This window comes from Apium graveolens, chromosome 4 (assembly GCF_009905375.1).
Source record: "Apium graveolens cultivar Ventura chromosome 4, ASM990537v1, whole genome shotgun sequence".
In the NCBI taxonomy this organism is placed as follows: domain Eukaryota; kingdom Viridiplantae; phylum Streptophyta; class Magnoliopsida; order Apiales; family Apiaceae; genus Apium; species Apium graveolens.
In genome coordinates, this window is record NC_133650.1 from 301,974,795 (window position 1) to 301,990,262 (window position 15,468).

The 15,468-nt window shown below is 32.4% G+C and overlaps 2 protein-coding genes and 1 non-coding gene across 4 annotated transcripts; all 3 read left to right on the forward strand.

Moving 5' to 3' along the window:
- Positions 1–1,784: 1,784 nt before the first annotated feature.
- Positions 1,785–6,258, forward strand: LOC141721428 (protein CURVATURE THYLAKOID 1D, chloroplastic). The gene is made up of 5 exons (XM_074524353.1): positions 1,785–2,016; positions 2,765–3,027; positions 5,598–5,702; positions 5,810–5,881; positions 5,960–6,258. The coding sequence occupies exons 1-5, from the start codon at positions 1,875–1,877 to the stop codon at positions 6,029–6,031; spliced, it is 654 nt and encodes a 217-aa protein (XP_074380454.1). The 5' UTR covers positions 1,785–1,874; the 3' UTR covers positions 6,032–6,258.
- Positions 3,835–3,914, forward strand: LOC141722808 (small nucleolar RNA snoR128). Its single transcript, XR_012575810.1, has one exon. It is a non-coding gene; the product is annotated as a small nucleolar RNA snoR128 (small nucleolar RNA).
- A 689-nt stretch (positions 6,259–6,947) lies between the features above and the next one.
- LOC141721429 (uncharacterized) lies at positions 6,948–10,860 on the forward strand. Of its 2 annotated transcripts, none has more exons than XM_074524355.1 (5): positions 6,948–7,342; positions 8,215–8,330; positions 9,495–9,605; positions 9,753–9,806; positions 10,398–10,860. In XM_074524355.1, the coding sequence occupies exons 1-5, from the start codon at positions 7,025–7,027 to the stop codon at positions 10,423–10,425; spliced, it is 627 nt and encodes a 208-aa protein (XP_074380456.1). In that variant the 5' UTR covers positions 6,948–7,024; the 3' UTR covers positions 10,426–10,860. The 2 variants fall into 2 exon arrangements, with proteins under 2 accessions (XP_074380456.1, XP_074380455.1); XM_074524354.1 differs by having other exon boundaries at positions 6,954–7,342; positions 9,495–9,600.
- Positions 10,861–15,468: the final 4,608 nt, after the last annotated feature.

Consider the following 15,468-nt stretch of genomic DNA (forward strand, 5'->3'; position numbering starts at 1 on the left):
AGATTTAGAATAGAACATGCTCATATATATATTTAGAATTTTTTATACGTATCGCTTATCGAGTCGAGTTTAACGAGTTAAGTCAATCTTGACTCGAGCCGAGTTTGAGTCGACCACTTATAAAATTTGGATAGACTCGATAAACTTAACGAGCATATTTTCTTGTTCGAATTCGAGCTCGATTACTTAACGAGTCGAGTCGAATTAAACGTGTCGAGTCAAGTCACACTTATCTGCATAACCGTAAATTGTTAAAATTGTGTTCCATAACTATAACATGAAATTCATGTCCAATGGATTATGTATGGGAACATGAAGTTATTAATCGTGCTTGTCATTCAAATTTCCATATTTACCCGTTATTCAATTTCCAACTTTTTTTGTTAAGACATATTTATTCGATCAACTCCAAAATTTCAAATAAATTTTGAATTCTGAAACAGACCGTAAAATAATTTAACTACATGATTTAAACTATTGTAACATTTATAGATCAGCCCCCCGTGATTTACATTTCAGTTATTTATTATTTTAGTCATAATTCTTTAAGCTTGGTAATTAATATTTCGCTCTTGATAGAGCATTTTGAACAGGCAGCATAAAAAAAATTCAGTGAAACGGAGTATAGACTACTGTATTTATAGATACGAAGGTCAATTTCGGGTTACTCGATACTTACCGGACCGAGTTCGTATCATAATTTTTGAATCTGTTTCGGGGATCGGGTCAAACTAAAAAAATTCATGTACATCCAACTCGACATAAACTCGACCCAAAATCCGAAATTACCATCCCGGTCACAATGAACAGGAGAAACAAAATTTTCATTTTATGAAAAGTCAGATGAAATTCAATCTCAATTCTTTTGTGAAGAAAAAAAATTATACATTAATTGTCTTTTTTAAAAAATGATTTGCGGCATAAATGTTTTCTATTAATTGCTAATATAAAAAAACTTATGAAAAATGATGAGAAACTGTTTATTTTGAAAAGGATCCCCCTTTGAAAAAGTGTCATTTTTCAAAAATTTATGACTAATGATGCTTCAAAAATTAATCTATTTTCCTTAAAATCAAATAAATACATAAAAGTAATTTAATAAAGCACTATCCATATTTTAAAACCAGTCAGAAAATTCTTTAGAAAATTCTTTTTTTTAGAAAGAAACCCACTGTGAAAAGCGGGAATCAAAATTAATCGGTGTAGCCACCGTCCAGGATTAATCGGGGATTAATCAAAATGATTAATCGGGTCATTAATCGGAACTAATTTAATATTATTTTTATTTACTACTAATAATACATGTAATTATTTTACTATTTTGATTATACATATAATTTTTATAAATATTTATACAAATAAAGTCAAAATATGGAATATTGTTAAATTAAATATAATTTTTAAGATCTAACTTATGAATCGAGATTAATTAGAGATAAAAAATTTAAAAAGTTTATTTTTCAACTATTTAAAATAGTAAATACGTATACGAGATTATTAATTTTCTTATTTTTTTTACAATTTTTTATTTTTTTAATTTTTCCAATTTTTTTTTCAAAATTTTATCAATGAGCCCGATTTTTGACCGATTAACCCCATTTTTGACCAATTAATCCGATTTTTGTGAAAAAACAATTTTTGACCCGATTTTCGTTTAATCAGTTCAATTTGATACCCAAAAACGATTATAACTCACCAACCAAGTAAATCAGAATTTAACATTTTTTTGATTATACAAATACCGGGTCGGGTAATTTGGATTGAAGGTGATAACAAGATCTGTCCGTTTCTTCAGGCGTTTTATGTTTAGTTTATGTATCAATTGATAAACCCTAACTGACCCTCTCTCCCCCAGCTAAAACAGGTGAACAAAAATGGTAGTGTGCACAAGCATTTCTAGTATTCCCCACCTAGGCCTTGGGTTCCTCACTCCAAATCATAACAATAATAATCTCTGTTTTCAAACACATCTTCCTCTCAATCGAATACGTCCCTCCTTTAAACGCACCTATTCAGGTCTCTCTCTCTCTCTCTCTCTCTCTCTCTCTCCTCTCTCTCCCTCTCTCCCTCTCTCCCCTCCCTCTCTCCCCCTAATTTTAAGTGTTATAAACTGTTTATGATGTGTATATGATTATATGATGTAGTTACCGTGTACTCCCAGTTTTGATTTATGTACATAGATGATTTGGTTACTGAGTGCTGTTCCGGACCTTCAGTTTTTTTCTCTAATACTTATGTTAGACTGTTGTTGGTATCATCACATTGCGGTTTTAAGTTGTTATGCGCCGGTTTTGTGATTTATTGGTTAAAAATGAAAATGAGTTTGGATTGAATTTTTGATTAAGAAGTTTGAGGTTATCAGGAAGATTAAAATTATATATGTACATGTATGATTAGACGGAGTACCTGAAATGAGTTGAGAGCAAGCTTAATATATGCAGTTTGAATTTGTGAGATTGTGAGATAATATTAGTTGGAGTAAGGAGTTGACGTTATACCAGACAAGAATTTAAGTACCTATGGCCTATTAATTAAATATTGTAATTCGTTTGTTTTGCATTTAGTTTGTACATATTAGTAGTTCTTATTTGCTGTTAATTTCCGTTGGATACTATTTCATGATATTAAAAATGTGTAATTTGGAGGACAATGAATATGTGAGGGACGATTTGTTTGTGCTACCCGGTTTTAATTATTTGTTAAGTATCATGGAAGAAGGATATATTTTTATTACACAACTCAAGAGTTTTATGTTTCTGGTTAGGTTGGCATTATGTTATTAATTCATCTTTAAAGTCAACAACTTCAGAGGAAGCTTCTAGTGGGGCTAGCCAGTATAATAAAGAAGAAGCTGATGGTGTAGTAATGATCGAGGATGTTCAGAGGGATGAGAAGGTGTCATATGGAGCTGAGGCTGTTCAAACAGTTGAAAAGAACGATTCGAATGGAGCTGAAGGACCTAGTGAAGAATCTTTGGAAGATGAGCAGTTTCAGCCATTCGAATTTTTAAATAAGCTTAACATGGAGGTATAACTCTAATTCCTATTACAAAACTATTCTGTCCATTATATTCAGTTTTCTTTAGTAATTTTTTAAATGCTGCACTTCTCTACTCCCTTTTTATGATAACTGTGCTTTCTTTTTGATATGCTTTCCCTCATTTAATCTGTCGTTGGTACGTTAAACAAGTTCAAGTCTATAATTGCTTGGAACAATAGAATCTAATGTTCAGTTAGGAAGTTTCTTTTTATTAGTTTAGTATGTACTACATTGATTTTATAATAAACAATTTAGATGAACTTTTACGTAATGCATACTATATGATGTAAAGACAGAGGATGATAAATGTGTTTTCTGTAGAAAAGAACGAATATTAACGCGTGCATTCGTGCAGAGGGACTTTCATTTAAATTTGTAAATGAGGTCTATATGTTTGTAACTATGTGGTTGTGATGTGAACCCGGAAAAAAGTTGTCAAGTGAACTTAAAATCTCCATGCCCTATATAATATCTATACCCGCGCTGTTTAATAATGCTGTTTTTTGTCAATATGTATCTAAAATAGAGGCAGGATACTTCATAATTTGTCTATCTAGGTTCTTTTTTTCCCTCAAGCAACTAATAAAGGAAAATGCTTTCAACTCCCAAGGAGTTTTAAACTGGGTGGTATGACAAAACCTCATCTTACAAGCACAGCAGTGTGGCATTTGTAAAGCTCTTTTTATTAAACTTCTCTATACCATTAGCAAAAATGCTCTGTGCTCAGTTATATAAATATATTGCATGGCCAAGTACTTTAGTATTATGTCAATCGTCAACGGCATAATGGTTCGGTTGCTATGATGAATGTTACTTATTGAAAGTACTTGATGAGAATTGACAATAATGTCAAATCTGAGCGGTTACCTGAGCAACCTATTTATCGTGCTCTATTAGCTTTTTTTTCAGCATTTTTTTCCCAGTTTATTACATGGAGATATTAGATCATTTTAATTTCTTAAAAATTGATATCATGTACATTTGCGAGCTTCCCAGTCATTGGCTCTATTCTACTTCAGTTGTGAATCTAAAGATTCAGGTTATCTTTATAGTGAATGCCTGATAAATGTTGAGGGTGCAGGGCATGATAAAATACCGGCAACAATATTCTTCCCGAGGGGATAGGCATCCTGATACATGTTTCCAATTTTACTTTAGAACCATGTGCAAATCGTTGTTGCAAAGATAAATATTTTAAATATTTGTCTTCTCTTTTGAAATGTTTATCTGGGTTGGTACTTGGTACTGCGTGAGTGATAAATTTTTTAAAGTCATCAATAATCTATTTTATTGTTGATATCAAAAAAGTGATTCTTCATGGTCTAACAAATTGTACTCTTCTATCTATCTGGCTTTCTTTTGCTGTACGGAAATATATATATATATATATGTATATATATCTGAAGCCACTTCAACTGAATTACATTTTTTCCTGTCACCTCTATTGTCCGGATATTATGCTTGTCTACACTCTACACACATATGATGGGGACTGATAAAGTTTGAGTAATTTAGTTATTTTTTGGAGTTAATTGACACTGCAAGTATTCCTGTAACTTCTGCTGAGTGTTTTGCAAATGCTAAATGAAGTGCTGACTGCTGACAATTATGTCCATTGTGGGGGTAAATTTAATTACCCAATTTTATTACTAGTCAATAGTTAATTACTGCTTCATGCTTTGTTTGTGATTTCCATTTTAGTTGATTGTCTCAATTTTAAGAAATATCTGCTGATTGTAGTGCTTTTTTGTTTTAATAATCTTAAGAGAAGATAAGGAGACTTTTCTCATCTTCTGTGGATGTCATATAATTTCAGATGTAAATTAATTTTCATAAGTGAAACCTTCATAGACATATCTAAAGGGTAACATTAAAAGTATTAAACAGCTATGCCTTCTATCTATAAACTCCTGCAGAGAAAAGCGAAATGCATCCATTTTAAAGACCCAAGCTCATGCCCACTATAATATTGACTTATGGTTCTGTTTTCTGTTAAAACCATTATTTACTCTCGTAGTTACACAATGCCCTGCTGTCACTATGCTACATAAGATTGTGGTGTCACCACTTTTGGTTCCCTCAAACAACAAAAAGAAAGGAGACGTTCACAGATATAAATATATGTGTTCAGACAACGAAAAGTATGGAGACACACACAGTTATAAATACATGTGTGAACTTGCCTTTCTGTTGATCCACTCCCACGCAGACACATATAATATTCCCTTGGCCTTCATTTGAGACTTGAAAGTTACAGTGTTGCAGTTGTGATATTCCTTGTACTCGCCATTTTTGGTATGCATGGCAGAATGTAAATGTGTTACTGAAGTAAAATATTGTATTGGGAGTCTGGTGTACTGTCCTATCTGGCTAGTGTATATCACACATGGTATAAGCTATATAATATCATTTTAGTTGATTACTTTTTTATGCGTCATGATGTATATGAGTGGAAAATGGAGTAGGTATATGTGTCGATAATGTTGATTTATGGTGTAATTAGCTTAAGATTGCGTGTAATTTACCTCTCATTGGCTTTTTAACTTCGTGTCTTGCAGTTAGATTCAGATAGTCCATACCCACTGCTGGTATATGGTGGCAGTAGCCTAATTACACTCTGGCTTGCCTCTGCTGTTGTTGGATCCATTGATTCTATCCCTGTGGTAAGTATATATTATTTCTGTTTGACGAGACTAAATTTCATCTAGTGGAGGTGGTGTTTTGTTTCAATTTATACAATTAATTTGGTGCTGCATTTTAACAAATTCAGTTTCCTAAGTTGATGGAAGTTGTGGGTCTTGGGTACTCAGTCTGGTTTGCCACCCGTTACTTACTCTTTAAGGTAAGAATTTGACTCTTTTAATAACCTCTTCCATATTTTTTTTTGTTTATGCTGACAAGTAATATGTACATTTTGCAGAAAAACAGAGATGAATTGACTGCAAAAATTGAAGAGATAAAGCAAGAGGTCTTAGGTTCAAGTGACGATTAAAATGTGTTGCGAGTTATGTTTAGGTTTCAGAACTGCGATGGTTAAATCTAAAGCTTTACTGTATGATTGGAATTCCAATAGTCTGACATTGTAGAAGTTTCTGTAGCCAACTATGTATGATGATCAGACGGAGGAAGATGTATACAGTTCTTTGTTGAGGCAAAGAAAAGGCCAGTTTTGGTCAATGTTTAACTTTGGTGGTTGTATATGAGGATAATCTGTAATCATTTTTAAGGTTTTGTGGTAGCATTACTCTTGAACATCCCATGCATTGTTGTTTACTTGCAAAACCATCTGAACTATCAAATTCCCAGGGTGGAGGGGAGGACTAGGTTTTATTACTGGGTTTAATTTGTTCTTTTTGAAGTTACAGAGTAACAAAATTTGTTCTAGTTTAATCATCTTATAAAAAGTAGAAATAATTATTTTATAAAAAGTAGAAATAATTTAACAATGTACACTTAAAGTTTACTAAAGTCATATTCATCTTCATGTCAAATGTATATATTTTAACAATTGTTTTTTTAAGTACATAATAAAATTAAGCTTCTTAAACTTAAATAAATCTTTCCTGGGACAAATGACTCTCCCTTTTATCATTTTTCTGCGCTCTCCCTTTTTAATTGTTTTTTATCTTTTCATTCATTTGTTTTTCCGCATATTTTGACTACATACAAAGATATCAAAATTAGTCACAAATTTTGATCCATCATCTTTTTAATTAATATTTAAATTATTGATAGCCAAAAAATATAGTTAAATAAATTTATATTAATAAAAAATAGAAAAAACCGGTTTTATTATATTTAAAAATATATTATATACAAAAATTCAAAATTACTTACATAACCTTATAAAAAATACATGGTTCGACTCGATTTTTATCGAAAACCGTAACCCAGCCGTGCAATTGAATTATATGTGTAAACTCCCTGGAAAAGAAAGCATGAAGTATGAACCCCGGCCCCAGGAAAGCAGCTATCATTAATCCAAATGAAAGCTGCAATATTTCCCTACGCACCAATCCTCAAGACTACTACTACTAGCTTTGTTATTCATCGAATCAGTCTCTTAAGTTTTATCCTCCTTTCTAACAACAATAAAAAGAGATCAATGATGACTTGTTCCTCCTCATCAAACAGAGCTCCAGGAGAATTCACAACGCTTAAAGAAGAATACAGATGCGACAAGGAGATTAAGAAGAGTAAATTCATAGCCATTGCTGCCCCTCTTTTCGATGAATCTTCTGCTCAGTCTTTTCTCTCCCGGGTTAAAGAGTCTCGCGCCACTCATAATTGTTGGGCTTATAAGGTTCTCACTGCCCTTTTAATCCACCCCTTTTGTTTTTTTAATTGGAATTTTGCGTATTTGTAGAGATTTATATGATTGTGCATTTCATGTATTTAGGGTGAGCCTTAATTTCTTGATTTCTTGGTATCAAGTGGAAATGGGTATTCGATACGAGATATCATAAGTTAATTTCACTAGCAAAAATCACTTGATTAAAGAGTAGTTAGGGTCTTGTTCAGTTTATCAAGATTATTTTTTTATCTTGCGAGGTTTGCATGCCTAAATGATTTTTTTTTTGATCAAATTACAAATGTACTTGTTTTTGTATAGTTTGGAATTAATATGATGTGATGAAGTCTGAGTAGAGTTTTTAAAAATCGAGCTCAGGTCAAGTTGGATGTGATGTATTGTTTAATTAATTCGGGTTTCTGAGTGCTGGTTACATGTATTGAGTTTTAGTAGAGTTAAGTTTTAAGCTAAAAAGTCATAATACCTTTGTCGTCGAACTCTAGCTTTAAACTTTTTGGTTGACCCGAGCTGGAGCCCCACGGTTTTTGGCTTGGCTCTGTTACACCCTAGCATCTGCTAATTATAAGGCAATGATAGGTAGTATAATGTAGTATTTCAAATTTATACATACAGTATATGGCTATTTCCTTGAAATATATATCTATGACTTCTTTCCTCGAATTTCATATTTTATACACATATGTTTTTTCTGTTGAATAAGTTGGAACTTTACTAATGGGAATAATTTGATTATTTGGGTAATTGTCTACATTTCCATCACTTAGTTGGTGTGTGTAGTAAATTGCGATTACTTGATTTTGTGCAAATGTTGAAAATTATTTCTTTAATAAGTGATATAGCAATCTTTGTCTATTTAATATCAGGTTGGAGATCAATACCGAAGCAATGATGATGGGGAACCATCAGGTACAGCTGGAAAACCCATTTATTCTGCTATTGAATCGTCAGGATTAGATAGAGTAATGGTGGTTGTCATCAGGTATATGGTCAGCTCCATTTGATTTGCGACTTTTCGAGTTTTTCTAATACATGTCAGTACAAATTGACAACACGAACTACCAATTCAAAGGTTGCCTAACATTAAGATGCTTGTGAACTTAAGGAGTTGCTTCCTTCCATCTGAATGATAATTTGAATTCTAATTTTGTAATGTAGAATCCTATGTTAACCAGACCTGGGTACGGATCCGAGGGTCTTATTTTTAGTTTTTAAAATTTAGGATTTGCGTATATGGTTAATTTAGACATAGGTACGGGGATTCGGCATATATATATATATATATATTTTAACATAACTGAAATTATCTGCAAATCCTAAATTGGACGCGAGTGTGGTGATTCGGCATATAAGTTTATCATAAGTGTAATTATACATATGTTTTTGTTTATTTTAGTTCTTTAAAAAATCGTGCTTTCTACCAATAAAACATAGACGTAGATTGTGTATGTCAAATTTATAACATGATTCAAAAAATAACTTAGAAATAGTCATCTATGAACATTATCTTTATAATCAAGATGTTGTAAGGTCTTGTAAATCATTTTGAACTAATTTCCTACAGTAAGTTTACATTACATGAAAAAACCCTATTTAAATCCCATACCCACACACCCATGTCAAATGTTCGAAACGAGAATGAGGGAAAAATTGAAGAGTCTGGGTAATGGAGGTAAAGCCCCATGTGTTGTTTTATTCAAACTGTAGCAAACAGTCATAACTCTTTTGTAACAAATGGTAGAAAGTTCGAGTCTGAGTGGAGACAAATCTAAATCAGACTTCCCATCTTGCAAATATTTGGATTATGACATAGGCACACACCGGTTATATATAAGAGTTAAGAGGGCATTGGTTAGACAAATGACAGAAATTTTGAAGTATTTTATTTGTTCAGCGGATCTTGTGTGGCATAAAGCTAAGTTTTTGGGGCTACTTGGTATCGCTTTAAAGGTTTAATTTTGTTTGTTTTGTTTCTAGACCTATCTAGAACCCTAAGCTTTATCTTGTATGATGATTAGTTTCTGTACTTTTCTTGTATCCTTGGCTTTCTTTCGCCTAAAATGAGGGGTCTCAATAAATTGATTAGATTTCATCTGTTTCTTTTCCAAAAATAAATAAATAAATTCCTTTTTTATTTTGTGTTCAGATATTTTGGAGGTATTAAACTCGGCACCGGAGGATTAGTTAGGGCCTATGGAGGAGTAGCATCAGAATGCTTGAAAAATGCCCCTACTTGCCTTGTCAAATCTAAAGTAACGTACTGATCATGACTTTGCTTTTTAAGCTTATTAACTTTACCAGTCTAGTTAATGATTTAATTACTTTCTGCAGTCTTCCAGAACTTCTATTTGAGTAAATGTTGCATGATTGAGATTAACCCTGACATATTGTTATTATATTGTAGATTCCAATGGGTTTGGAGGTTACGTATGACCTTTTGGGGATTTTGTATCATCAGGTACCGTGTTCATCCACAGTTGGAACTATTATATTCGCTGCTTTAAATTAACCTGTATTACGCAATGGTGTCAGTAAATAGCCCCCAACCCAAAAAAAAAAAACTATCACAAGCAGAGTGCACGACTATGGGTACCTATAAGTCTATAACCTTTAGCTTTAGAATGTTATGTAATGATGTACTGTTTCTTATTGTTAGAGTTTCTCCAGGTTATTGTCACTTTCAATGGTTTTTTCATCTAGTCTTAGGTTTAAGTTTTTCCCCTTTTGAAACAAATGAATGGTCGAAAGCTTTAAGTTTTAAAAGATTTCTTTTCGCTTGATTTGATGTTTTATTAGATAAATCTGCATACATAAAATATGATAAAAGATTACTATTCCCCCTTTAAGATTCTTTACCACCTGAGAGAAAAACAATTAGTAGCACAGTTCTTGAATTCAATGATAAAACCACGAAGTTGCTTGAATTAATTAATTCTATAATCTTCCAAGATCATATTCAAATTACTTTCAATAAGTTATTTAGCTGGATCTTAATATCACCATTATAAATTGGAGAGCACAACTTTATGCCGTTCTTGTGTATCTGCAGCTGCAACATTTTCAAGTCGAGGACATAGAGCAGGACTATGATACAGGAAAAGATGATACTACAATGGTGACTTTCAAAGTTGACTTCGACCGGGCTGAGGATTTGGAAGAAGCTGTCAGAACCAATTGTAGTCGAGATGTTGTGTTTTACAAGCGCTGATACAACTTCAAGCTGCTAACTTGGTAATCCTTGACCTTGGCGAGAGATGGACACAGCTACTGCTATTATTTTCACATATTTTTGGGTGCTTGCCTAAATAACATTAGAACAGCAGTACTTACCATACGATAGCATTAGTTGGTTGTTTCCATCTTTTCTCATTTATGATAGCTATCAGCCTTTTTTTTCATTCAAGGAAGATGACATTATTTTGCCCATATGCATTAGTGACAAGAATGGTTCAAAGATATCTTATACTGTACAGAAAGCTACCTAAATTAAATAACATTTCACTTTTCTATTATTGCATATGTATTGTGCTACAATTATTAGATTGCAAAACATATGTTTCTCCATTGCAATTAGGAGTTTGCTGCTATCATTCATCAAAGAAACTTGTTTATTGGGTGCATAGTGATCAATCACAAGCTGAAGTACTTATTCTGGAATTTGTTTAAGCTCCACGAAACTTGGTGGATTTCTACGCACTTCCCAAATTTGAGTTGTCTAGTGAATTCTTGCTTTTATTTAACTTTGAACATGTTATCACTGTTAGGAGCTTAGACATGTAATAGAATTATCCATTGCCTGAACTCACTTAGACATGTTATCATTTGTTTAAGTTCACCGGATGTAATTCTGTCAGGTACATTTTGTTAGGCTTAAAGGCATGCACGTGACATCTTATAACAAGCATACACTGATGTCATACCATTACTTGCATGACTTGGGTTGATTCTTTCATTGGCGTAATAATAACTTGAACCTTGCAATATGATATGTGTACACATAAATTCTTGAAGTAAAAAATCATACACTTCATTCCTTCATGTATGAAATGTGTATATTTTCACCCTTGCTATTTCAAAAACTCATGAATTGTTAACTATGCATATAACAGGTGGAGGGGGTTGTAATCAAAAACTAAATTGATATTTTCCTTTCAAAGTTGCTTCCCCATCTCCCTGTGAAACACTTTAACCCTTCTATTATATATAATAAGTAGTATATGCCATATGGTATACATATTACACTCATAGGCGGATTCCAAAGGGGCAAAAGGATTCATCCGACCCCCTTTAATTTTTTACTTTATTTTTATGTATATTTATAAGATATATGATGCGGAACGAAAGATTAGAATATTGATTTGTATTTATTTTGTATTTTTTGTTAGAAATAGATTTAATTGTGATTTGATATATAGTGTCATATATACAAGTATTAGTATGAATATTCTACTCCCTCAGTCCCTTCCAATTGTTTACATTTCTGAGGAAGTGTCCGGCACGCATTTTAAGGTGCATAAAAAGTATAGTTATGTAACTTATTTTTACAATTTTCTTTTTCTGAATAAAAGTTGAATGTTTTAATTTTTATTCAGAAAAACAAAATTTTTTAAAAAATTTACAGAACTATAGTTTATATGCACCTTAAAATGCGTGTCGGACACTCTCTTAAAAATGTAAACAATTGAAACGGACGGAGGGAGTATATTATAATAGAGAATAAGAAAAGGATTTATTTCCTTTATTAGGAAGATTTTACTTGGTGGTCAAGTTTTAGCAGTTTATATAAACAATTGTTATCTGATTTATTATATAGAATTGATTGATTATTGAAATTGAGAATTGTTTCTCTCTTGTTATGGGTTGCGATCCTAACAAACTTCTCTTCTGCGGTTGAGAAACCCTAGGGTAGTGATTCTTCTTCGGTTGGATCACCTTATGCGTGGGTTTTCTACGGTTAATCCACAAATATCTATCCTTTTTTACCCGTTTTAATACCTGTCCTGCATCAAAGTGGTATCAGAGCCACCGTTCCTTCACAAATCTTTTATCAAACACCTTCCCTACAAAAAAAAGGAAAAAGAAAAAAACTACCAACAGTCCAAGCAACTACCAGAACCTGGTCAGCAGCCTCCGACGACCACCAGCAGCCTCCGGCGGCCACCACCAGCCGCCGACAGCCACCAGACAGCCTCCGCCAGCCACAAAAAAGCTTCCAACAACCACTTTCAAGCCACCAGTAGCCTCCTACAAGCTGTCATCAGCCACCAGAAGCCCCTGAATATTTTAGAACATGCAAAACAACCTCAATCCTGATTTTGATAGAATGGATACTGCTAGCAAAGTAAACAACCGTCTTGATAAATTTATGGATAAAAACAATCTAGGGCTACAAAAATCGGAGAATAATCTTGAAGATTTGAGTTTGCAAATGCAAGATGTGCGAGCAACACTGAAAATAACTAGGAACAACTTGGTGTGCAACATAATCCTCCTCCTCCACCTGTAAAACCTCCATCTCCAGGTGAAAAAACCAATATTCTTGAAACTTCTAAAGTTTGGTGCATCAACATGGAAAAACAAGAGGTTGAGAAGTCGTCTATTCAGTGTTTTAACATTGAAGAAGAGGTAGTTAAAAGTGAAGAATCTGTAAACCACAAGAACAACATCGTCAAGGTGAAATATGTTGATTTTATAGGCCTTGACAAGATATTGGCAACGACTAACACATCAAAATTTCTTATTTTGTGTGTGTTGTTTCCAAAGATCTGGCTTATGGAGTTGGAATTAGACATCTTCAAGTGCTATGACAAGTCATCACTTTGTTCATTGATTCTAAAATATTATAAAACTCGTGGACGAGTTTTTTTCAAAGGCGAGGAGAATGATGCGGAACGAAAGATTAGAATATTGATTTGTATTTATTTTGTATTTTTTGTTAGAAATAGATTTAATTGTGATTTGATATATAGTGTTATATATATAAGTATTAGTATAAATATTCTATATTATAATAGAGAATAAGAAAATGATTTGTTTCCTTTATTAGGAAGATTTTACTTGGTGGTCAAGTTTTAGCAGTTTATATAAATAATTGTAATCTGTATATTATATAGAATTGATTGATTATTGAAATTGAGAATTGTTTCTCTCTTGTTATGGGTTGCGATCATAACAAACTTCTCTTCTGCGGTTGAGAAACCCTAGGGTAGTGATTCTTCCTCGATTGGATCACCTTAGATCTGGGTTTTCTGCAGTTAATCCATAAATATCTATCATTTTTACCCGTTTTAATACCTGTCCTACATCAATGTATATTTTAAAATGACCCCTTGATATTTATTTTTATAGTAATAAATTGTAAATCGGGGAAAAATATAGCTAGGGGCAAAATTAATAAGTGATGCACTTTTCTGATAAATAGTAGTCTTTTTTTGATTAGATATTGGGCAAAAATCTCAAACTATTAGTATTCTACGTAATGTTACCAAATGTGAAGAATTAGAAAGTAGAAAAATAAGATTTCAACATATTCGAGTCTGATAAATTACCATCTAATGATTAATGGTCGATTTTTAAAAACTTTTTACAACTCCCTTGGTGTTGGAGCTGGATCCACTGATTACGCTATAATTAATATTCAAAATTAATATGCAAGGACAGAAAGATAAACATATGCAAAATACAATACTCTTCGATCATGGGAGGTTACCGGTACCTGGAGGAGTTGGGTCACCTACGAAAATACACTTTATTCTCAAAACTAAATTTTGTTCTTAATAGTCAATCTTTACCTTTTTAAGCTCCGATACAGTTTTGAGGATTACAGTGTTTTTTGTTATCTTAAATACTGACATTTATTAAATTGTACAATCATGGGATAATATGTATCGGCTACATTTTTCTCCCGAGGTTATCCTCATCAGTTATGTGCACAGTCAATGATTCACGAGTTTTTGAAGAGGCAAAGACAAAGGCAGGAATATATATGATATATATGTTTTTTTTTTCTTCAAGGGCTTATTTGTAAAAATGATCATACTTTAAGGTACAAGTTATAATTAAGGCTTCTTTTGCTTAGGTAAACTTTTCTCTTATATGTTTTAAACTTTTAATTGTAATTTCATTTACTTAAATAAATTCATTATCAGTCACAAAGTTGTCTCTTATAGTGTTTTTTTTGGATTTGATTTCAAATAATAGCAATACAATCGAGTTTCACATATATTGGACTTGCTCTATAAAGACTTGTAAATTATTCTTTTATATCTTATAAAATTATGTTTTATTTTGATATAAAATTCATTGATATCAATTTCTCTCATTGATTGTTAGTATGTTGTTTTTCCGTCAGAATTATGATTGATCTTTTCGCTTCAACAATGTTGTCAGTTGTCACCGTGAACTTATAAATCATAGGATTGTATGACATTACAAGAGAAAAGGCCAACTGTGACAAATTTTTAGAAACTTTCCGTCGAAAGTTCATTTTATGACGCAAAAATAACAGGTTGTCGCAAGATAAATTGTGACAGACGATTTCCATTGCAAGTTTATTTTTATTAATATATTTGCCGCTCAAGTAAAAATTTGTTATTTCACTTTCCCGCTATTAATTTTGGCGCTGTTATTCGTTCCTGTTAAGATACCTTGTGACAGAAATAATAAATTTCCGTCATAATGTAAAACTTGCAACATAATCTTTTGTTTTTCATAATTTATATTGCGACGAAGCTTCCGTCGTAAATTACTTTACGACTTATTTGTTGTAAGTATAATTCTGCGACAGACTCTGTCACAAGTTTACCTGTCCACATTTAGTGTTCAACGGTTGTCATTTAATAATCTGACTCAAGAAATATTGTTTTAATCCAGTGCGACAGGATCAAAGTTCTGTCGCAAAGTTAATCAGTTTTTTCAAAAAAAGAAGAAGCAGTAACCTCTCATTTCTTTCCTCAGCTCCTCCTCACAAACTCACCACCGTTTTTAACATCTTGGAGCTAAAAAATTAACCAAGTTTATTATTCTACTTCATATTCTGATGCATATGCAAGTGTTTACTTTAATTATTTGCACATTATGTTTTTATTTTTTCAATATTTAGTCTATTTGTATGCAAACGT